General features: G+C 38.9%; 1 protein-coding gene across 5 annotated transcripts in view; it reads right to left on the bottom strand.

Moving 5' to 3' along the window:
* Nucleotides 1-474: 474 nt before the first annotated feature.
* Nucleotides 475-23,558, bottom strand: part of PHKB (phosphorylase kinase regulatory subunit beta) — a 70,394-nt gene continuing 47,310 nt past the window's right edge. For 4 of the 5 annotated variants that reach the window (XM_083870348.1, XM_083870350.1, XM_083870351.1 and 1 more), the window contains 15 exons: nucleotides 21,988-22,071; nucleotides 21,694-21,798; nucleotides 20,863-20,945; nucleotides 20,692-20,782; nucleotides 18,236-18,297; nucleotides 17,985-18,147; nucleotides 17,091-17,172; nucleotides 14,924-14,981; nucleotides 13,050-13,140; nucleotides 11,260-11,462; nucleotides 9,042-9,176; nucleotides 5,583-5,712; nucleotides 5,105-5,212; nucleotides 3,663-3,803; nucleotides 476-1,485 (listed from right to left, as the gene is read on the bottom strand). In XM_083870348.1, the coding sequence (XP_083726474.1) occupies nucleotides 1,348-1,485; nucleotides 3,663-3,803; nucleotides 5,105-5,212; nucleotides 5,583-5,712; nucleotides 9,042-9,176; nucleotides 11,260-11,462; nucleotides 13,050-13,140; nucleotides 14,924-14,981; nucleotides 17,091-17,172; nucleotides 17,985-18,147; nucleotides 18,236-18,297; nucleotides 20,692-20,782; nucleotides 20,863-20,945; nucleotides 21,694-21,798; nucleotides 21,988-22,071 (1,674 nt within the window). In that variant the 3' untranslated portion in view covers nucleotides 476-1,347. Of the gene's footprint in view, nucleotides 1,486-3,662; nucleotides 3,804-5,104; nucleotides 5,213-5,582; nucleotides 5,713-9,041; nucleotides 9,177-11,259; nucleotides 11,463-13,049; nucleotides 13,141-14,052; nucleotides 14,144-14,923; nucleotides 14,982-17,090; nucleotides 17,173-17,984; nucleotides 18,148-18,235; nucleotides 18,298-20,691; nucleotides 20,783-20,862; nucleotides 20,946-21,693; nucleotides 21,799-21,987; nucleotides 22,072-23,558 lie in introns of all 5 variants that reach the window. The other variant, XM_083870349.1, reaches the window with a different exon arrangement.

The raw sequence follows: 23,558 nt of genomic DNA, 5'->3' as shown, positions 1-23,558 counted from the left end.
ATGCAGTAAAAAACCCGAGGTCACGTTGTGTTGTTTGAAGGAGTGGCTCAGCACTGCTGCAGCTGAGGCTGCTGCTGAACTGCACCTTGCTGCAGTCAGGGCAGTGCTGCAGCCAGCCCAGGGCTGCTCCAGGGACAGACCCCACCCCAAGCCCTGGGGACACCCTCTGGCTCTGCTTCCCTGTCCCCTGGCACCCCCCTGTGCTGGCACAGATCAGTGTGGTGCAGCAGGGGAGCAGCAGGAGCACAGCATTTGTCCTCTGAGAGCACCTTTGACATCAGTGTGGCAACAACTCCTTCACAGCTGAGCTGTGGCTCCTCACTATCAGTTTAATTAGCAAAATTAAAGCTCTGTTCTAGAGCTTAAGTGTGTTTTGTGCTGCTAAAGGTGGCCCTGCAGTGCTGCAAAGTGGTTCCAGTAGCAGGTCAAAGGTTGCCACTACAATCAGCAGGAGTCTCTTTGCATGTCACTTAAAGTATTTTTGACAGTTGTTTTTTTTTTTACAAGCATTAGCTTTTTATTATTTTCACCAAAATAAAGCATATAGCATACAGTGTTTTCACACATTTAGGAGATAAATAAGTGTATCTCAAATTCATTAATACCATGATAATGTATGTAATACAAAGTTATTTCTTCATTGATTTTAATTTAAATACACCTTGTTTGCCTTTTCTTATAAACAAACTTTTTATTGTGTTACCATACATTTCCCTTGTTAACTTACAGATGTTTAAATAACAACTGGGAAAACACAGTGATGTGCATTGCTAGAGATAAAAAGTTGCTCTATTAGGATGAAACCTGTGTATCAAGTTACCAATCTGTAAATTAAAAAACCCCAACACATTAAAATGAATGCTGTCACTTGAACTGATAAAGAAAACCCTAAGAGAATAACAAATACTTCACCTTCAATTTGTTTGTAGAATAATAAGAAAATAATCCATTTTTCATATTTCCACACTGATTGGTATGCATATTAATTTATCTGCTACTCGTTTGCAATTATAAATAAATAGAGGTATAAAGACAAAATCTCACACTGCCATTCCCTTGAATTTACCAGCTACAGTAAATGCATATTTTAAGATCATAAATACATTCCCATTCAACTTAATCAAATACCATAGGACTAACTTCATGTGCTCAGTTTCATGCTGCATAGTTGAGAAAGGAAAAAAATCTGGTGGCACTTGGTATCTTTAATGGCACTTCTTTCAGCAAAGGACAGGGTGCATTTGTGTCACTAGCCAGGGTTACCCTTCAAACCAGTCCCTTAAAATAGGCTTGAAAAATACACAGAGCACTAAGTAAAGCAAGAATTCCTGTGCTGTGTGCCAAGCTTTAGCTAACGGTGCAAGGATCATCGTTGCTTGATTTCATTTCCCCTTCCAGCAGCAAAGTGATCACAGCCTTGCTCAAGTAGCTGCACGTTCCCTTTTTTCCAAGTGGGTGGGTGTTGTAGAATGCAGTCATGTCACTCTGCAGAGAGGGAACAGAGGCTGCCATCAGTGTGAATGTGGAAAGCAGCCACACACAGGGAAACAAGAACAACATCAGATATGTTAAAAATGCAAATGTGTTTTTTGGACTCTAAACCAGAGAATAATTCTGCTCAATTTTCAGAAACCTCCCATATGTACTTACCTGCATCTATTTCCTCACTGAGTTTTCCAGGACTGCACAGATACCACCTTCTTAACATTTTTTAAAATGTCATAGCTGTCAGGGAACAACTGCTCTCCTAAAACATGCAGCTGCGTGATGCCTGCGTAGTAGAATGGTGAGCCAGGGCCTTGGGTGTGCATGAGGTGGAAACTGACTGAAGATTTATTCAGAAGGAAAAAATCCAAGATCCAAACCACAGGTAGCACATGAACTCATTCATTAATCAGATCACCAAAATAGGTGTCCTTCACTGAACACCTGTTTTTCACAGTTAGTGACATTAAAACACCTGCTTACTCTCCAATTATGTATTAGCTTCTCTAAAAAAGATTTAATGCTTTAAGTCAGAAAATTGGTTGCTTTTATTAAATCAAGGGCAGAGATTGTTTGGAGAAAATATGAAGACTTCTGTAGTTTTAGGGTAAAAGATTTGCAAGTCCATTTAATGGAATACCATAGATCAGACAAGTCAGGAGTTTTTAGCAGTGTTAGGAAACCTTGAGACAGAACATCCTGAGAACAATTCCAGACAGGGTTACAGTTAACTGCCAGCAGCCATCCACCTGGGAATATGAGAGAGCTGCATTCCAGAAAATTTTAATGCAAGGAGCTGAATTTCCAACAACAGTCTTAAATACTATTCACAACTCTAAATTGGAGGCTCTAAGAGACAAAAGGCATTATTCTAAGTAGGTCTGGGCTTGGATAAAAAAAAATCCATCACTTCAACAGAGGCTAGGGCAGCACCAGTAAAAACTGGGGTTTTCATGGGACTTTCCTTTCTGTTTGTAGCCACTAGGGATTTGCAGCTTGTCACAGAAGTCAGTAGCAAATTCTAGATGCTGTGTGGAGCTGGCACTTGAGAGTCATTTGTGTGCGTGATGGGTGGTTTTGTTGTGGCCACAGAGTCACTACCCTCCAACATGGACCAAAAGGATCATAATTTCCAGGAAAATTGTGATCTTTTCTAAACAAAGGTGTTGTGCAGATTGACACACTGCTGGGGTTAGGTATCTGGCTCGCTTTCAAATCTTAGTACAAAAAATCAGTGGCAAAAAGGTGAACATTGAAACAGTTTGAAAGAGTTCTTAAGCAGCACATCCTTCCTTATCTTTTAAAGGAGCTAAACTCAGCAAGAGGAAGTGCTGTTGCATGTCAATGTTATGTATCAATAGATTCTTCAGAGCTAGCACAGATAACTTCAAATATATTGTCCACAAGAAAACGCCAGCTGGAACAAGGAAGATCATCCTCAGTAGCTCTGGGACTTGTCCCACTGCTTTACTCTTATCTTCTCTTTCAACCAGGCCAATAAACCTGGCTTTATTACAGAGTTTCAGAGCTTTGAGACACCAAAACGTGTAGTGAGAATATTCAGGGATCTTTAAAGCATAAACCCTTTAATTCTAGTGAAGTAAATATTAAAAGCATTTATTCCTTTATTTAAATTTTAGCCAAAGGTTTGCCAGTTCATGAATGCAACTCTAACAGCAAAATCAGTAACTAAAACCAGTTCTGTATCTCAAGTTCTTACTTCAATACTGTCAATATCAATTCTTTGGTTATTAAAGTTTTCTTAGTCTCTATGTACATAAGATCCTAAGTTCACACTTCCTCGCTGAGCCTTATTTTTTTCCTTTTATTTTGTTTTTTTAACTCTTCTCCATTTTAGTCTTCCACCTAATGAATTCTTTCCCCTTTGAGGATAACTCTTCCAGCTTCCTGAGTGTCCCATTTCAGAGCATGGAACACAGAGTATTCTCCTTACTGTAACATTTTGAATTTACAACTCAGCAATAAAGTGCACCTCTTTCATCTCTGCTTGGAGGCTCTTTGCAGACTTAGGCAGCACTTGGGTATATTAATTTCTTATTTGTGTTCTGTTCTGAACTTCTGTCAATTGCTTTTTACTCTGAACTGCATGGAATTAACATTTAGAGCTAACTTCAATAAGAATGGTAAATTTTGTAAGACAGCAATATTTTACTCACTTGATTTTCAGCTCCCTTCAGACTGCCGTGATCTTTCTGAAAGTCATGAAATGCTTCTTGTACCACCTTGTCCAAGTCCACTTTGTCCTGGAACTCTAGCTCAGGATTTCTCTCCAAAATAACAGATATAACCATCAACAACTAGAAGGCAGAAAAAGATTGTAAGACTTTTAAATTTCATTTTTTAAAATTCAGGTTACATAATAGCAGTGCTAGTAATTGCATATGCCTCTTTCAAGCAGGAAGCCATTTAATAATGGCACAGGTAATAGTGCACAGATAATAGAATTCTGACTTTGATAAAAGAATCACTGGAAAAGGAGGCTTTTATGAAAGGTTACAATTGCTGGTGACTGCCTAGGTAAGGGCATGGTGTAAATGATTGACATTAACATCTAACTTGGCTCAGAGCCAGGGAAGTTATTTTCCATTTTATTCAGTTCACTGTGTGGCTGCACAAATGCTGTGGAGAGAGTGAAAAGCAGGAAACACTGAACCTCAGCATTTGGTGTTCTGAGGCATAATCACAGATAGTAAAATTCTGTTATGACAAAGTTTATAAAAACCAAAGACAACTAGTCAGCAGTAAAACCTCAATTCATCAGAATTTATGTTACTTACATCTGAAAAAGGTTTAAAATAGGAAGGTGAACATGATGAGTGTCCTGTTGTAATATCTACAGGCAGTGGAGTCTGCACTGGTCACCTTGGGTTTGGTAATTTTGTTGTCTTTGAGCAAACACTGGGGGTGTTCCAGCAGCCAGCCTGACCACGAGCTGTGAGGCAGAACTGAGGGGGGTTGGATGTTCTGGGGAGGAAACCTCACAGGACCAGGGACATGGATTTGGGGACTAACAAGGAATGCTGCTGACAGCACAGATGCCAGGGACCAGCCGTGCAGCTGCTTCTCATCTGTTGTAAAAGCAAACATTGTGTGCAGTGGGGGGAAGGATTTAAACTGCCTCTTGCTTTCCTGTTAGGATGAGGAACACAAGGAAATGGGAAGGTGGCTGAGTCACTAGTGTAAAGCTACTTACTAGACAGCCTCAGCAAAAAGGGAAAGAAGAATCCTTCAGAGGGCAGGCTGGTTATTTTAGAGCACTTTTCCTTAGATCTGGGAAATTATTAGGAAAAGGCATAGGCTAAGGACTTGAAGGAAAGCTACACTGGAATTATTAGATTTTTACCTCCTCTGACCTGATTGTTTTGGTACTGTCATTATTATTTGCTGAAGGGGAAGAACATTACGAACTCGCTCTGTTCTGAACATGTAACAGGAACCTGTTTAATCATAAAAATCTATGGAGAAACCACCGAAACAACTATTTATATGGCAAATGCTATTTCTTCAAATATTTGAGTCTAGGTTAGTTTTTTGTTTTGTTTTAGGCTGTAAGATGCTAATGCACACTATAAAATGTCATTAATTATTGGCCACAGACCTCCACGATGATCTGCCTGTATTGTGGCTGGTCAATGTTTTGCAGCATATCCTCAACTAGGAGGGAAAAATTCATTTCATACATCGTCATATCCGACAGGGTTGGTTGCTGAAAAACAAATCATACTTTTATTCAAAGATCACATGCATTAAATTAAAACCACCCCCAGGCAGAGCCTACTTGCTTGTTGAACAAATAATATTCAATTAAGAAATAATGACCACTGTAGGATCAAAAAGGGAGCAGATTTACGAGTCCATGACTTGGAAAGAATCTTCTACACTCATGTGCTTTAATAGAAATAATTTGCTTTCATTCTCCTCTAATTGTATCTTACTCCAAACAAAAGAGAAAACTTGAAATTTTTTTTCCCAGTTAACAAGTTACTCAAAGCAAAACATTGTGGCATAAAATCCCCATTAATGACAAGGTGTTACAGTCAGGTGGAGCAGCAATATCTGAGCCTGTGTGGGATTACCTGGGGCAGGAACCTCCCTGCCACGATCAAGCCATTGGGGGTTCTCTCCAGGATCTGCCACACGCGGTCGTAGAACCCTGCAGGAGTTCTGTTCAGGGATCCATCCAGCTGCCTCCTGTTCAGCCAGCTCCTGGGGACACACAGGGATGGCCTGAGCAGAGCTGGCACTGCACAGCCCTGCCCTGCCAGCCCCAAGGTGAGCAGTGACCCCAGAGCCACCTGTGCTGCACACACAGCACTGTGCTCTCTGCTGAGGGGTTTGGTGTGCAGAGGTCACAGTGTCACCCCTGGGGGTGCCTGTGCTCTGTGGAACTGCAGGAGAAGCAGCAGCTGTAAAATCCACTCACTGCAGGCTGGTAGCAGATCAAATTCATCAGGTCTAATCATATAAGAAAAATGCATTTCAGCAGATTTATTGAAGGCAGGGGTTTTTCCTGACAGTCTGTAGAAAACAAGTGGCCTGCAAATTTAGAAAATTCAACAGAATGGTCTTGTAAAACTAAGGCTTTGAGCAAACTGAGTCACATTCTTCATGAATCATCAATCCTGTTTGCATTCAGAAGCATACCAGCTTTTTTCTTTTTTGCTTAAAGCCATCAAGTCTGGAATTTAGTTTTCCTTTTTTTTCTTCTCAGTGTTACTGCAGAAATGGGGCTTTAGCCAAAATGTTTAAGACACCAGCAATGGAACTTGAAGTGGCATCCATGGGTATGAATTAATTGGTGGATTCACAAGAGAGATTTAAGTCTTGTGTGGCTGTCCTGAATGTATTTGACAGAGAAGACTTCCTCAAGTTAGTCCTTAGCTGCTTTTTGAATTTTTAGTAGAAAAATCAACACATGAATTATTTTTTTAGAAAAACTACAATTAGATTACTGCTTTGCATTGTGCCTCCTGCTTTTCTGTATTTCTAAGACCTGGTGCTGGTGGGCTGCTTGAAAAGAAAAAAAAAAGAAAAAGAAAGGGAAATTCCCTGGTCAACTTTAACAATATTGTTTTGCAGAACTTTCATAGCCTTAGCTCAAATTAATTCAGCACTAATAAGTTTGGGGGTTTAGTTTTTGCTCCATTTGTATTGGTAGATTAACATGACATGCTCAGAATAAAATCACTTTGTAGAATGACCCGTTTCTGCAGACACCAGTGTGCTTGATGAAATTACTAAAATATCTTGCATTAGAAAACCCTTACTCTTAAATACTGGAGAAATGGTGAGAATTCCTTCTGAGATACAACCAGTAGGGAGAACACTAATTCTGACAATTCCATACATGATTTTAGACTTCAGTTTCTTAGTGTAGCTCATTCCCAGAAAACAAAGCAAACAGTGTTGGTTTGGCTTTTTTCTGGTTTTCTTTTTTTATCAAGAATAAAAGGGAAAAAATTGTCACTAAGCAGTGCATTTTCTGAACAGGTTTGAGCTCTAGGTAATTGGGATTCTGAGAACAAAGGAGATGTTTCAAGTTAACCCTATAAAGCCAGGGCTAAGCCAACATACAGTGTGGGCTCTTTTCCTGTATAATTGTATGGGATAAATATGACAAGTTAAGAAAAGATGTCTCATAAATCACTTCTCAATTAAACACTACCAAAAAGTTGTGTCTACTATGACAGTTTCATCTTATTCTCTGTAGAGCTCTGTCCTTCAATTAGATAAGAAAACTTCTAGAAAAGCAAAAAAGACCAGTGGTGTGGTAAAAATAACAAGTTGTTTTTTTAATAGAAAAAAAGTATTTGAAAAGTATGAAGATGTCAAAAATGCTCTGACCCACCTACATTAATAGGGTCAGGAATACAGTCTTGCTAACTGAATAAGCAAAGTGAGTTTTAGAACTGCTTGGACCATTAAAAGAACAATTCTCCATTTAAAAAGAGTTTCTTGCAATCTTGTGACCTACATAAGTAGATTAAAAAGTGTAATCTGTGGAGTCTGTGCCTGCAAAGTTGTTACCCTCTGTGAAAACTTGGAGAGAGGTTAGTTGTGGAGAGACTGTTAGGGAGGTAAATAGACCATTAGCCCTTCCTGTATGACAAATTAATTGGCAGTGAGATGTGGTATCACATTAGCAGAGATTTTGTTCTAAAAACATTGCAAGGGTAGGAAAAGCTGTCCTAAAAAAGAAAAAAAAAGAAAAAGAAAAGGAAGAGAGGAAGAAAAAAAGTATTCTGTATTTCCTGGCAGGAAGTGAACTTTTAAAAACAAGTCACTAATGGGCAAGTAAAAACGAGTTAGCAATTCTGTACAGGAAGAAGTTAGAAAAGAAGTTAGAAGATTGAAAGTTTTGAAGGATATGCTGGCGAGCTTTTGTATTCAGGTAACCCAAAAAAGAATCCTCATCCTCAGAAACTCAACCCAAGTGCCCTTCAGTGACCTACCCATCGTGTGCTCCAGGAATCAAAAGCAGCAGCTGCTGTGGCAATGCAGGTAAGATCTCTGACAAAAGGTGGTGTTTGAATTCTTTACTGAGATTGACCAAATGCTTCCTAAACAGCATTAATAGTTAATGCCAAATGCTGCAAAGGAGTTGTTCTGCTGTGGTTTTACAGTGTAGGCACCAGCACGAGCAGAGACAGAAACTAAACAGCAAGAACTGGTAAGCACAGCCAAGACTCTGAAAAGTATCTGGGAGATACAGAACAGAGCCAGTGGGACTGAGAGATGAGGCAGCAATTGAAGGAGCTCGTTTCTTAGGGATTATAGATTGGGGAAAAACACAGGTGTGTTTTGAATGAAGCAGGAACATAAACAGCAGGATGTGTGGTGTAATTCCTTGCTGAGAGGAAGAGCCCATCATCCATTCAGTCAAGGACTATGGAAGTGATCAGCAATATTATGTGCCAAAGTTTAACTTAACTAGAAGTAAAACCAAGAGGAAGATTTTTGACTTCACTCTTATCAACAAAGTTAAGTGGAAATCTTGCAATTTTAACTTTTGTCTTGCACACTTGGTATCACAATGAATGCTCTTTGTGGCAGCTGGTTACAGCTTGGAGAAAAGATTCCAAGTTTCAGGCAGTACCATTATCTTTTAAGAATTCCAGAGAACATCTGCTCTTACTCATATAATAGTCTAGAAGAAAGCAGGCACTGAACAACAGACAAACTGTTCTTACAAGTTACTCAAGTGGAGGTATTGGGTAATTTTTGGCTCCTTTGCCCACATCAAAGAGTGTAACAGTTCACATTATAGCAGACAGATCTCTTTTCTGTGGCAATAAAGAGATTTCCACAAAGATAAAGCTGAAAAGGGAATATGCAATAGAAAAGAAACAATTCTAGAACCTGGGTCCATGTGAAAAAATTAAAAGAGTGCATTTTTGCTACCTTCCTTTAAAAACTCACATAACTGATTACAGATGCCAGGAGATTTCAGGTGCACACAAAGCAGTTCAGGACTGAAATGTACTTGAACAGAGGTTTGTGAATGAAAGCAGGACCAACGAGCCCACAGCTGTTACCTGCCCGGCTGCTGAGGCTGCAGAATGTCCAGCAGAAGCTGCTTCACCTCACTGGGGGACATCTGGTACAAGTCCTTGGCTGGCATATCCCCAGCACGGATTTTCAGCTCATACTTCATGGCATGGATGATCCATCTACGGAAGGGGAGGAATAGATTTATTCATTAAAAATGAAGTTTCTAAATAGGAAAAATTAGTCTAATAAAACAGCTCATAAGAATTCCACACAATCCTCCTATCTGGCATAAAATATCAGACAAATACTCTCCTACTCTTCCTGTTTGATTGGAACATGATACAAGCTGAAAGGGATAATGCACAGACTTTAAGAAATGTGTTGTGAAGCATGTTTTCCACAGACAAGATTGATTGGACTACATTCCCTATATTCCATGTTCATTAAGAACAACATTTACCTGCCTTTTGATGTTAAAATTCCTACTCAGAATTATGCTCTGACTATATATGCATTCTGCTGATGAGATTTCAAAAGCCATAAAATTTACAATACTTTACATTTACAAAGACTTCAGGGCTTATTTCTAGTTTTAGCCTTTGAAATTCCTTTTTGCAGTCTATCACACTTTCTTTTTCTGTTCCTTTTCAAAAAAATTTTGATTCAATAAAAATATAGCAGCAGTGAAGATTTTTAGCCTGAGGTGTCAGAGAGGTAGAACTTGACAAAGTGTTGAAGGAAAATGCTGAGTTTTATTGTGCACATGATGCAAAACCAGTGCTCCAGCCTCTGATGCAATATCAAAAATTAAATAAGATACAGGTGCATCTGAAGCCAGACAAGCACAGAACTCAGCCTCTTGCCCTCTGCCCTGGTTCACTTCAAGTAGGAATTACTAACAAAAGGAAACTGAACTACTTTTTCTTCAAACAGTCCACAACACTTGATCCAGGCTTGGGTCCATCAGAGCCTTTCTGTGCTTATCTGAAAATGCAGTGAGAGATTCAGGCTGTCATTTCTACAGCCACATCCTGTGGTCATTTCACTATTGCTAGCAAGGTGCAGAAGGGTTTTGCTCGTGTAAGTCAAGTCACGTTCTTTTTTTAGGGAGTTCTTAGTACCTACACAGAATTTGGAGATGCCTGCCCAGCTGATTTGGTGTTGCTTTACATCTGAGGTTTCCACGCATTGGAGGTGCAAGATACCAGGGAGGATTAGAGCCCATTACATTATGCAGAACATGCTAATTTAATTTAAGGTGATGAGAGTCCTCTTGTTACTAAGATTAACAGCACAGCTGGCTCAGGAATTCTTTCCCCACTCCTGACTCAAATGTGTCTGAGTCTCTCACTGGTATTTTCTCTTTGCAGTGGCCTACAAGCCACACCAAAGTCAAGAGTGGACCTTCTGCTGAGCTCTTCACTGATAAGAGGTGAATTCAAGTCAGTTGGCTGGGAGTTTTTACAGTAATAGGGCTGTCAGAAACTTGATCTATTTCAACATGAAACCCTGAAAACAAATCAATAACAAGACACTAAATCAAATCATTATCAAACTGGAACGACACTTCTGTGAGAAGGTTAATTTTGCTCACTGGAGTGGGTGATAACACTGAAATAAAGGAAATTGAATCTCTAGCATTAACCTTGGGAGAAAGAAAAAAAAATTTCAAAAAAGATTAGCTACAGAGAATAAGGAAGGGGAAGAAAGAGGAGTAACATGGATCTGTAGAGGGGACAGAAAAGCATTTAAGTGCAAAAGGATACTTCCAGTTAAATGTAATACAGGCAATTTTTGGTTTTATGATGACTGGAATGTACTGCTAAAGAAGAAATATGAATCTTGTATGCTAGAAAAAAGGCTGCTGGTATCTACCTCCAGTGCTGAAATGCTGTATTTTTGTCTATGGAAAAGATATGGAAGATGAAACACTTAAGTTCTGATTCTAAAGCGTGCTCACTGATTCTGTAAATCTCAGTCAGTAGCACCTGGCCTCTTCAAAGAAGTGCTTATTCAAATGCATGTCTCTTCCTAAATGTGAAAAAATTAATTAACTTCTGTGGGTAGCAAAGTAAATGCAGATCCCATGGAATGTGACAACACTCCAGCACAGCCTATTTGTAGGTCACCTTGTCAAAGAACTGAAGAGAACAGGTGGGAGGTAAATGATGTTTTAACCTTGATTCAAGTTTGTGGTTCTCTGAAGTCTGTACATTCCCCTGCAATGCCAGAGGTAATAAAGGACAACAGGTATTTACTGACCCAATCCGTATCTTCAGCATCCCACTGAACAGTTCTGGGGAATTGGAGATGATCCAGCCAATATGGATGACAAGTTCCTGCTGCACCACAGCTTCTCTTTCATCTTGTAATCGGCATTTTTCATAGATCATGTCCTTAATCACTGCTGGTGATAAGGGGTTAGAAATAACTGCTTCCTCTTGGCCAAAAGCTCCCAGTGTCACCTGTGGTACAGGGAGAACAATTCAGAGGATAGGGACAAGAAGAAAAGCACTGCAAAGCAATTCAGAAACTAAACTGCATCAACTCTGCTTTGCTTGTTAAAAATTTCACAATACAAGGGTAATTTTATATCAATGGCTGATGCTTGTTAATACTGTTAATTGGATGCTATTGACGTAATAAACTTCACTAACAACCACAGTGAAAATGGAATACATTTTTCCAAATTAAAATAAAAATACAAGACCACTGCTTTGGTTATAATCAGGACTGTGCATTAGGTTTAGACAATTATATAATTTAATACATTTCAGTTGTGAAAACTCAATTAAAATTCAGAATTAAATTTATAGTTTTGTTTTCTTATTTCTACTAGCATGCTAAAAGTTACAGCCTTAATTTGAAGAAAATATATTGCTGGGACTGGATTGTTTAACCACAAAAAAAAAATAATATTATTAAAATTCTGTTTTGTTTTCAATCTTCTGCCAGTAAGACAGCAACACTAGTTTTTCTGCTATGATAAAGATCATTTTTATAATGTGATCAAGGAAGGGAAGTTAGGTTTAAAAGTTGCCAATAGCCTCAAATTATGCTGCATGCAGGTGTGGTCTTCTCTACAGCTGAGCAGCGCCAAAGCACAAAGCCAGACCTCAGTCTGGAGTAAGACAACAACATTGCATATAAGCAGCTATACACATACATACATTTAATACAAAAATACAGAAATATTCAATTGCTATTATTTAGAAGCAGCTATTCATGAATTTAATTAAAATTATTGTGCTGGGCAAGAAAAATTATGTTCTCCTTAGGAAAGGAAAAAACACTGATGATTAAAACTTCCTTTGAAACAGAAAAGTCCCAAAGACCTTTTGCTCAGCTGCCACCCACTTTTTGTCTTATGCTCAATCACACAGTGGTTACATTTCATTAAAGAAGTCTTTCTTCCAGAAGATGTCTTAATGCTTCTTCACTCAGTCTATTTTTGTCAAGTCAGAGGGCAAACAGACAAAAACCAGAAAGGTTTGGGTGGGAAGGGACCTTAAAGATCATCTCGTTACAATGTTCCTGCTCCTGAACACTCCCGGGGATGGGGCAGCCACAGCTCCTCTGGGCAACCTGTGCCAGGCCCTTCTCACTCTCATAGGGAAGAGTTTCTTTAGATCTAAACTAAACCTGCCCTCTTACATTTTAAAACAAATCCCTCTGGTCCTGTCTCTACACATCCTTGTCAAAAGTCCCTCTCCAGCTCTGCTGGAGCCCCTTTAGGCACTGGGAGATTTTTTCCAAGGTCTCCCCAGAGACCTTAAACCCAAGGAGTTACATAAATCATGCCCCTTCCTGCCTTCCATAAACGCTGAACTGTCTTTTCAGTTTTATTCTTTCATTAATTAAAATTATTATTCAATTCCAATTACAATTATTAAACAGATCATTATTTTCTCTGGATTTCTCTTCTTTGGTAAGGTTTTTCTTAAGCCATTGCATACTTTTATAAGAAGCATCAGAGGCCTTCAAAATGAACAAGCCATTTGTTTAGTTTCTGTTATCATTCCTTAATGCAGTTCTGAGGAGCAAAGACTTACCTGCTTGCCCTGAACTAAAACATTAGTAATAGATGGTGCAAGGCTGTCCACTAGTTTACCTAAAAGACTTGCTGCGAAGCGCACAACAGACCTGAGGGCAGAAAACAGAGCAATCCCACTACATATCACATGCTAGTTTAATGAATTCAGATAGCAGTCTGAAGCCTGCCACAGCAGAGATCTCAAGATTAACTCAGGGAATACATACATTATTTACAAAGTGGAATTTGGATCAGATTTTATGCAATCTTCCATAGGTTTTCATTTTTTAGTTCAGAGATCGGTTAATGGATCAAAAATATATTTAGTTAGAACTCATTAAACTACCAGTTCCATAAAAAGCTTCTTGTTCTCTTCTCAACGCCATCTTAAACAAAGGCAGGTAAGGGATGCCAGCTCCTCTTTTATGACATTTTCATCATTTTGCAAGAAAACTTTGGTAATTTTAAAATCTATTTAAGGAAGAGTCAGAAAGATTTTGCAAGAGAAAATATAACACGTAACACCAAAGCCTTGCTGTGTGTTCCATGCTGAGGTTCCATTTTGCATGTGCAGCATGAAAAGAAGAGACTTGTGTCACCTGCCAGGTTAAAAACAAGCTGTAACTTCTAAGAACCGCATTTTTACATATATGTAGTAGATGGTTAAAGATATGGATATATTTAATAATAATTTCCTGAAAAAAAAAATACAAACCAAAAAGGCCTGTAATTGAGCTTTTCTAGCACAGATATTGAGGCTAGTAAGAATCATTTATTGACAGAGATGAGAAATAAGCTGTAATATTCTATGGTGTTAGTAAAAAACCCAAACAGTTGATGTTGATTCATGTGAAAACTGCTACACACTCCTTAAGTTCAAGAGCAAAGCATTTCAAAAATGCATTAGCTGATACTATCAAAATGCAAATAAGCAAAAAAAAAAAAAAAAAAGAAAAAAAAAAGAAAAAGAAAAAAGAAAAAAAAAATCTCACAGCTGCACTTCAGATTTGTGGGCACTTTACCTGTTTCCCATGTACCAGTAAAGTAGTAATATGTGGGGTTATAGAAGAAGAAAATTTCTGTGCAAATGCAGCACTGTAGCGCAACACCAACCTATATGTGTGTCACATGGCAATCATGGAAGAGAAATGAAAAACAGTTTACATATTTTGTTCCTAAAAATACTTCTGATTTTTATTAATTACAAAAAAATACCACCAAGGGATTTTGGTTCTACCTTGTTATTGGCAAAGGCCCATTTAACTGTAGGTAGAGACAAAAATGAAAAACATATTTATATTTATTGACCTGTTATCAATAGTTACAGAGTGAGAGAACACAGTTCAGGACAGGCTTTTGATAAAAAGAAATTAAACTTCTACTGAGCTTCAGGGCAAAGAAATTAATAAACAACATGTAAATATCAACCTACTTGCTGAAACCTTTTAAAGTTATTGTGTCAAAGTCAGGCTCAAAGCAAATTACTTCAGGGCAATAAATCTGAGTTAGTGCATCAGCTGAAATGATTTATATCTGATCACCAGCCTTCCTACATAAAACTATTGACAATATTTTATCATGCCCTGTAAAAAATAAGAATTTTAATATTCTTCTCACATTATTTCAATTATTTCAATTGCCTGTGTACTGGCAATAGCAGTGCAAAACCAGCCTATTGTTTTTGTATTTTAAAAGACAACAGTAAGAAACTGCTTCTTAATTTTTTAAAGCCTATTAAAGCAGACCTTCAGCTGCCATGCACCAATACAAGTGTCAGGAAAGCTGCTGTTTTCCCCCCTTGAAGTGGGTGAGAATCCAGCCTTACTTCCCATAAACACATTAGGAAAACAAAACTGGTGTAAGCCAGAAGGAACACGGTATTTGTATACAAACCAGAGCTTTCTGCTGCCAGCTCGTCTGTAGATCCTTTCAATATGCTCAGCAACAGTACCTAAAGGCATTGAACAAAAAAAGAAAAACAAAACACAAGCAAAAAAAGATGCACAGGTTTTCATCTAACAGTAATAAGGCAAGTTTGATGAGACCAGTTAATTCTGAATCTGCTTTAGTAAAGCACTTATCTATTATGCTCAACATCTAAAATTCAGATGCAATCAAGTCCCCTGTCTCCCAGTGCATGTTGTTATGAAAGCCAAACCAGATTCCAGCTGAATTTTCTGTTCATGCTGTAGAGACACCTATAATATCACCTGTTCCTGCAATATATTGGGGAAAATTAATCTACATATAGATTTGGTCTATAAAGGTACACCCAATCATAAGCTACATCCTCAAACTTCAGAACCTCAGGTTCTTCAGCTTCTGGTTGTAGATTTATGTTTTATTGATTGGGTAATTATTTAAGGACAGTCTCAGTAGTCTCCATGCAGGCAATGCAGGGAACTCTTAGTCAGTGACTCAGAGCATGTATACAAGGTGCATATCAAAAAGGTTATCATCACCCTCTATCTCATATGGGATGGCACCAAGACGTCTGCACAAGTTAGCTCTGAACACCCAGAGGCACAATTGCCCTCTTTTTTTGACCTAATAGATTTGAACAGTTTTTAAATTCATCATCATGATCCAAAGGTTGTAAGCAAGCACTGCTTGCTAACAGAGGTTAGGGAATCTGCCCTGAGCTGGCTCTAGAGCAAAGGATACATCCTGCAAAGGACTAAGGAAAGCTCCTTGGGCTCCCAAAGCCTCACAATACTCCAGGTAACTGCTAGAAAAAGCCACTTCAGAGCCTACATGGGCCTAACCTGCAGATTCCAACCACAACTTGCAACAATGCACTGGGTTATCAGCCAGAGTGGTTTATTCCACTTGATGTGGCTCTCCAGTCCTGTGGGCAGTGTTGGGCACCACAACAGAAGAAAGATAAAAAGGTATTTGAGAGTATCCAAAGGAGGCACAGGAAGATGGTGAAGGATTTAGCAGGGAAGCCATTGAGGAGTGGCTGAGGTGACTTGGCTTGTTGAGCCCAGAGCAGAGGAGACAAGGAGAGTCCTCACTGGGGTCTGCAATGTCCTCACAAGGGGCAGGACTAGATCTCCTCAGTCTGGGGACCAACAACAGGACCGGAGGAAGTGGCTGGAGCTGAGTCAGGGGAGGTTTGGGTTGGATATCAGGGAATGGTTCTTCACCCAGAGGGTGGCTGGGCACTGAACAGGCTCCTCAGGGCAGTGGGCACAGCACCAAACCTGACAGAGCTCAAACTGCTCTCAGGGACATGGGGGGATTGCTGGAGTGTCCTGTGAAGGATGATGATCCTTGTGGGTCCCTTCCAGCTCAGAATATCCTATAGATTCTATGGCATTTTTAACATAGCAATAGAGGTATAATGTATGTTTATGTCAATATGACAGCTCTTTTCCACATGAACCAGCCATCTCATACCAAAATTAAGAAGCAGGGCTCTGTAACATGAGCTGGGTAGTCCCACTGCTTGATGAACAACTAAGAATATATTGGATTTGAATAGGCCTCTTTTTCTGAGTAGTCATATATGAAAAGGCAATTAAAAAGCAATCTTTGGAAAAAAAACCCCACCAAACTTTGCAGCACAAAATCCCAAAGCCTCAGTGGCCTTTTCAGAATTATATTACAGGAATTTAGACCCTGTGCTCTAAACCAAAGCCATAATACAAAACCAGAGCTTCACAGCTACACTGAAGTCAGATTACATCAAAACAGGATAAAAATTCAATATAAAGTCTCATATAGTTCAGACTGTTACAGACATTTAGACTTGTCTTTCGTTTCCCTTTTCTTTGTAAGGTCAAATCCTGTATTTTTTTCTAATCTATGCATTCAGAATCACAACCAGATACAGCACTGGCCTACAAACAATCTAAAAGCATTCATATATCCAGCAGCTCATTCCCTGCCACACCACATCAATTTGCATGTCCTATTTAATGCAGAAATTGCTCTAAATGGCACAGAAAAGAGCTTCACAAGTGCTGGCATGCACAGCTATTATTCATGTTCATTGCAACTAAACATACAGCTGCTTCCTCAGTGCTCAGAACAGTCACATGGAAGAAGCTCTTACCTTCCTTGGTGATAAAATTCGGCCCTTCCCTTTTAAGCAATATACTTGAGAGTAACACTTGACTTGCCAGGCAATTGCAGTCCTTCAATAAAAAACAGCAACAACAGAACCACAAATAGCCTTCAGACTGTCACTGAAGCAAAGCCAGAACAGCTATTAAAATTTTCAGGTGAAACCAAAGGGCCTTTTCTTTTTTTCAATTTAAGGAAAAGTCCACGTTTTATTTTCAAGGGGATTTCACAACTATTCCATACCCTACGTATGCTGTATCCTGGTCTCTGCTGCTTGCAGAGGCTTCTCTGTGGATCATATTAAGCTGTTATAATTTCACCTTGGAAAAGATTCCTGATTTTTCATTCTCAGGTCCTTTAATTTACAGCAGAAATGCTTGTAATGAAATAGAGAACTAAGTATAACACTTTGTGTGTTTGTATCAACACTAGATAGTGGAACAGTAGTGGGAGTTTTCCTACATACAGGAAACAAATGCCAGATTGGAACTATCCCTTGATGCCATAAAGAAATTCCCAGTCCATCCAAGTGAATTCCCACTGCTCAAGTCTTTTGATTTGCAGTTTGTCACTAAAATATCTGTTCTAAAGACACATGACAAATGGATCTCCTCCTGGATGGTCACTCAGCACCAAGGATGGTTGGGGCAGCTGGGACAATTTAGAGCCAAGAGTCACACGTGAAGGGGCAGGAAGCTCTGTGATGAGATAAAGAGGAGGATTCCCTGAGTATGGAGAAGAATATCAGACATTTTATGTTATTAGCTGTGCCCCAACATTGATCATGCTGAACTAAGTAGGCTCCTGGTAAAATGAGTATCAGCACAGAGTTTCTTATTTCACGAGAAAGAAGTTACACTGTACTTTTAGTAGGTTTTCTTACATTAAGTTTCTGCAGAATCTCATATGTTGACTTGTTTTTCCAGTCATTAATATTTACATCTGGTTGCTGCTCAAGTTCAGAAGCATTGGGAGTACTAGATTGTCTCTTGACTTTTGAATGTTTTGGAAGATCCAGCTCCTCCAAACTCTTAAATACAGGAGCCCTGAAAAATAAGAATTTAATTTCTTCATGGTTCAGAAAATATTTTAATATTCAAGTAAGTGATCACTGCTATTTATATATAGACTTACTCTTCTGTTTCAGCGATGCTCAGGAAGTCAAGTTGTTCAACAACTGCTCCAGATATTAACGTCTGAAATGAAAAATTGAAAACAAATTTTAAAATATGTACATAGCAATATAGCTGTCTTTTCATCTCAGTATGATGCTGCTGGTTTCCATTGAGAAAGTAATTTGTTTATCTACAGTTCCATATATTTTACACTTGCAGAGTATTTTTGCTCCTTCATGAGGAAAAATGCAGCTGAAGGCAGCAGAAGTCTCCTGGGGCTGCTGTCTCCTTTTTGCTTGTGTTCTTTTCCCCGTCCATCTTCATCAGGCACTGCCCACCCTCCTAAGCCAGGGCTGATGAAAACACTTGAGATTGAGGATTTACATTCCTCAGAGTCCTGCACAGTCCCCATGTTCTGGATCCCAATGCTCATTATTCCAGGGATGGCTGAAGGCTGGGAAGTTTTCCTATCAGCCTCACTGATGTTTCAGGCAAACACTGCAAAGAGCATTCCCACTCGGTATTCATTCCCTAATCCAAGCATGCCTGGCCTAAGTTTGCACATCAAATGCAGCTTAGAAATCCTTCCATCTCAAAAGATTACACAGCTGAAACTCAGTGCTGCATTTATCTGATGTAGCCATTACAATTCATTCCCTCTGAATTTATATGAATTCCCTATTTGTCTACTGCCAAGGGAAATGTATTGTACTACAGCATTTTTAAGACTGTTTTTGATGGTTCTCATTAGCTAAATAAAACTGAGTGTGTTTTGTGAACTTTTATATTTCATTTTCATTGTACATGAGTTGCAGTAAAACATTGATCTGTTACACTGTGAGATGACAGAACATAAAAATCCTGCTTTGCTTTCATTACTGGTGCCATTCATTCTTTGCCTTGCACATCTGCTTGAACACATGATGACAATGAAGGTAAAACTCAGAAAAAAGCTACAAAACTTCTGAGCATACAAAATTTTAAATAAAATCAGATTTGGTATATTTTACAGGAAAAAAGAGCATTCACCCAATTAAAGACACATTCTCCCTTAGGCATGTTTAACATGTGCACCTAAATGAAGAAGCTGAATGCAACTGACAAAGATCAATATATATTTTGTTGGAATAAATGAATTATTCAAGAAAACACCATGAATTAGACATGTCCCTATTTCTTTTCCCAAATCCTCCTCTATAATGAAACAAGACTGTTAATAAAATGTGCCAACAAATTGTGCAGCAAGACAGAGATTCCAATTCAGCTGCTGGAGCAGGCACAGGGTGTCCCAACAGGAAAAGCACCCACCACCATTTCCATTGGCCTTCAAGTCAAACAAACATTTATTTGTAGTCTTCCCATGTGCTCTTTTTAATGGCTAACACATAAAGCAAAGACCAGTGACTGTCAACATTTTAAACCCTTTAAAACAACTCCTTACTCTTTATATTAGACAAGGATCTTTCCAGAAGGTCAGTGAGGGTGGAAAGAAAAGTTTACTCCCCAATGGCTGTCCAGTGCAGTGCTTAGAATAAGGACACAGGTAGATGGAGAAAATTCTTGTCTGATAAACCTTTCTTGCAAGGCAAGAAAGTCATTGCAGTTAAATTAAAAAAAAAAAACAAAACCAAAAACAAGAAACAAGAAAAAACACCACCACCCACAAAAACCAACAAAACACAACAAACCAAACCACAACAACAACCCTGGAGCCAAGTCAAAGGTTTTCCATGGGCAGTAATGGCATTTGCTATAGGAAGAGCCAGTGGTACCAGGAGAGACTACATGACCTAGATGTGAGCAGGAGAAATACATGAAGGTTCCAAGGATATCTTAAACCATCACAGCTAGAAGCATTTCCTTTCCCAATGACCCAGCTCTTCTACAAATTATGGATTTTCTGGGGAACAAGAGGTCATTAATCTGTCTTTAGTCTTCTCTCTTACAAAAAAAGGATAGTTCAATACGTGTAAACTAAGATTAACTTGCAAGAGTATGTAAGATCAGAACCTGCCTTGGTAATTTTCACATTTTAATGAAGGAATGTTCCTGCTCTAAGATTCATTCAAACAGTAAAGATGCTAAAACTAGATCTTAGTTCTTGTAAGAATTTTAATATATGTGAAGCACCTTATTTTCCCCTCTGTGATTACCTAATCAAAAGAAATCCCTCAGTGCTTGACACCGTGGCTTTATCCTTTGGTAGTAATTTCACAAGATTGCCTAACAAAAAACACCCTTTTCCCTTCTGAAAATCCTCTGTGAAGACTATGACTTTCAAAAGACTCATCAAAAGGAATTAAAATAAACCCATGTTTCTGTTGAGACAAAACAAACAGTACCAAGTGTCTTGAGTCTTAACTCTTTACTTCTATGAAACTAAATAAAATCAGAAGGCACATAAATCCCCAAAGCAGTAAGAATACATGTACCAGTACCAGGAGGTAAGAACACAAGTCAGGACAAACACCTTACCTGTACCCTGTCAACGTGAACCTTCACTCCTCCAACAACTCCCTTTCTAAAGGCTGCCAGCATATCTAATATGGGACTGAATCTGCTCCCTCTGAAATTTGAAACAGAACTGCATTAATGTTGCACTCAGGTAAAACCCACACTGCAAATCCTGCTTTCCTCTCTCCCTACCTGATGTTGTCTTCCCGGATGAGCACCACGAACAGGGGCCGGCCGTGCATCTTCCAGTACTGCTTAATGAACTGCAGGGCGTTCTGGGCAGGGAACAAGGGCAGTCACAAACCTCTCAACAACACAGGCACACCCACCAGAACACACAGCACAAGACATCAGAGGGCCTAGAGCCCTGAAAATCCCAACAAGTTAAAAACACCTCAGCTAAAGCACTGACAGGTTTCTGCAACAGGCACAAGCTGCTGTCAAGCCCTGCTATTTCCTAAGTGTTCTGAAAATACTCCTAAGGAAATGTATGGCTCATGGAGCAAATTATGAGACAGTGCAGCACTCTGAACTACAGGCAAGGACCTAGAAAATGTGTGTGGGGATGCAGAGGTTGAATCCCAGCCACTGGGATGGAAGAATCAGGGCCACCTTCTGATGTTGCTGCTCCAGCCAAGGGCACTTGGTGGGTGAGCTTTGCACTGCTGCCAACCTTACAGGCAGGAAGGGGGGCAGGTTTTAATATTTGTGCAAAATCAAGTAGTGTCTCCTCCAGGTAAGGCTTTCATATCTCCTGTAAACACCAGTCTTGTTCCTTTTTTCAGCCAAGAACATTTGTTCTCCCAAAGAAACAAATGATAATTTGCTTGCTGCCCTACAGCATTCCCAGTCACTTTGCAGACAGGGGCTTTTTGTCACAGAGAGATACTCACTAGAACTCATACTGGGCTGACAGGATATTTGTCTCAATACATTTTCTAGCTGCAAGTTTATTTTTGTATCATATTAGTACACATTGTACTGTTCTCCTTCTGTTTTATTCAAAGGAAAAGTTACAAATACCTTAATGTCATCAATCAACATCATAACATCCTGAGACATGTAGAAATCACTGAGATCAAAAATGATCGAGTAGCAAACTACAGTCTTCCCTAGTATTCGATAAATCTGTTGAGAGACAAAAAATTCCATTAATCTTCTCTTTAAAACATTAATCAGAGCCAAATACAAGGACTTAAAATTCATAAAATATGCATAAAATAACATTACATTTCAGTTCTAGTTGAAATCATACAGACTAAATGTTTATCTAAAATATTTATCAATTCTGAGAATATAAACTTTTCTTGCAATAACCTTTGATGTTCCAAGGCATCCTATGGGTCTGTCCGGTCTTCCAGATAATCCCAATTTCTCATTGACTCCCAAATGGAAGTAAGCCTGTGAGAAAGAATCATGGAAACTGATAAAAACCTAGATACCAGCCTTTCTCATTCTCCTGCCACATCTCACAAAGAAGTCTGTGTGCAGTCTGCTCTGATTAGAAAATGATTCAGAAAATGTGGCTGGTTTTGCTGTTCAGGGTCGGGGTTTTTAAAAAACACTTGTTGTTTCCTATATTAGGTCTTCTTTTTAACTTCTTGCTCCTATTACTTTTCCATTCCATGTAAGTAAAATATTTATTGATTTTTCAAACTGTTTATTGAAATAATTTTTAAAGGATCATTTGCATTTATTGGCTAGCCAAATTTGCCTTCTGTAATGCTTTTTCAGAATGGATACAAAAGTAAAAAGTAATATAAGAACCCTTTAAAGATCTTTATTCTAATTTTAGTACAGATCTGGAAAATTAATGCATCAGCAACACAAGCAAGAGGGAATTATCTCATTATTCATAGCTTGATTCTTATTAGAGTTATGTATGCCTAGCATTACTTCAGCTGATACAATTTTGCAACAATAGTCTTCACTTATTACATTGCATGAGTATGAAACCATAAAAAACAACTAATATGTGAGCAATACAGTATAAATGTATCAGTTAAACCTGACTGAAAGACGTAATTTGTCCTTACTTGGCCTGTTTTAGGTAAGGAACCCCTCATTACTGCAGAATATTCAGAATTCTGAACATTTTCAGTCTTTCTTTATGTTATAGGAAGATAATTCAGAAGCAAACAAAAGCAAACACTTGAACAAACATTACACTCAATAGCTTTCTATTACTGTCAGCCTGGGGCCTTCCTGATCCTGCCCATGTTTCTGCATTAATGCCGAGAGCTATTTAGAAAAGAAAATAAACAAAATTACCTACATGACCAGTTCATCCAGAGTAAGGAACTGTATTCAAGTGGGGAAGGATGGAGACAGCAGCACACTGATAGCTTTCAATAACCTATCTGTGCATAGCAAAGCCAAACAATGCTGAACCTCTTCTTGTGGTAAATAAGGGAGACTGGAACATGGCAGTAGACAGGGCAATTTAACACTAAAAGGATCTTCATTTTGCTGGAATGCACAACATGAAATGCTTTCTTAACAAAAGCAGAAGTGCATCAGTCTTGTAACATTGGCTGTTTCCTTAAAGTCTCTGTAGCTTGAGGGCTCATGTTGACACACAGGCCACTAACACAGTTTCCTCCTCTAGTGAGAGTTCTCCATCCTCATCTGTTACAATCCAAGCTCAGATGCAGCACCAGGCAGTGAACAATGCACAGTTTCATTCAAGACCAGTTGCTTCAAGCACCTTTGGGGTTTTTTATTAAAAAGCCCTTCAATTCTGGATTATTAAGCTGCTAATAGCAAGAAATGGCTGTGAAAGCAGACTGGGCTGTTGGTTTGCTTTCTGAGCATGACTCAAAATACAGTGGTCTTGCACACAATCTGTTTCTGTGCTACCTTTTCTCTCTCTCTCAGTCCCTGCCTAA

The sequence above is a fragment of the Zosterops lateralis genome (assembly GCF_965231275.1).
Source record: "Zosterops lateralis genome assembly, chromosome: 12".
Taxonomy (NCBI): domain Eukaryota; kingdom Metazoa; phylum Chordata; class Aves; order Passeriformes; family Zosteropidae; genus Zosterops; species Zosterops lateralis.
Note: the sequence above shows the minus strand (reverse complement) of the source record. Positions and strands in the feature narration are given on the sequence as shown.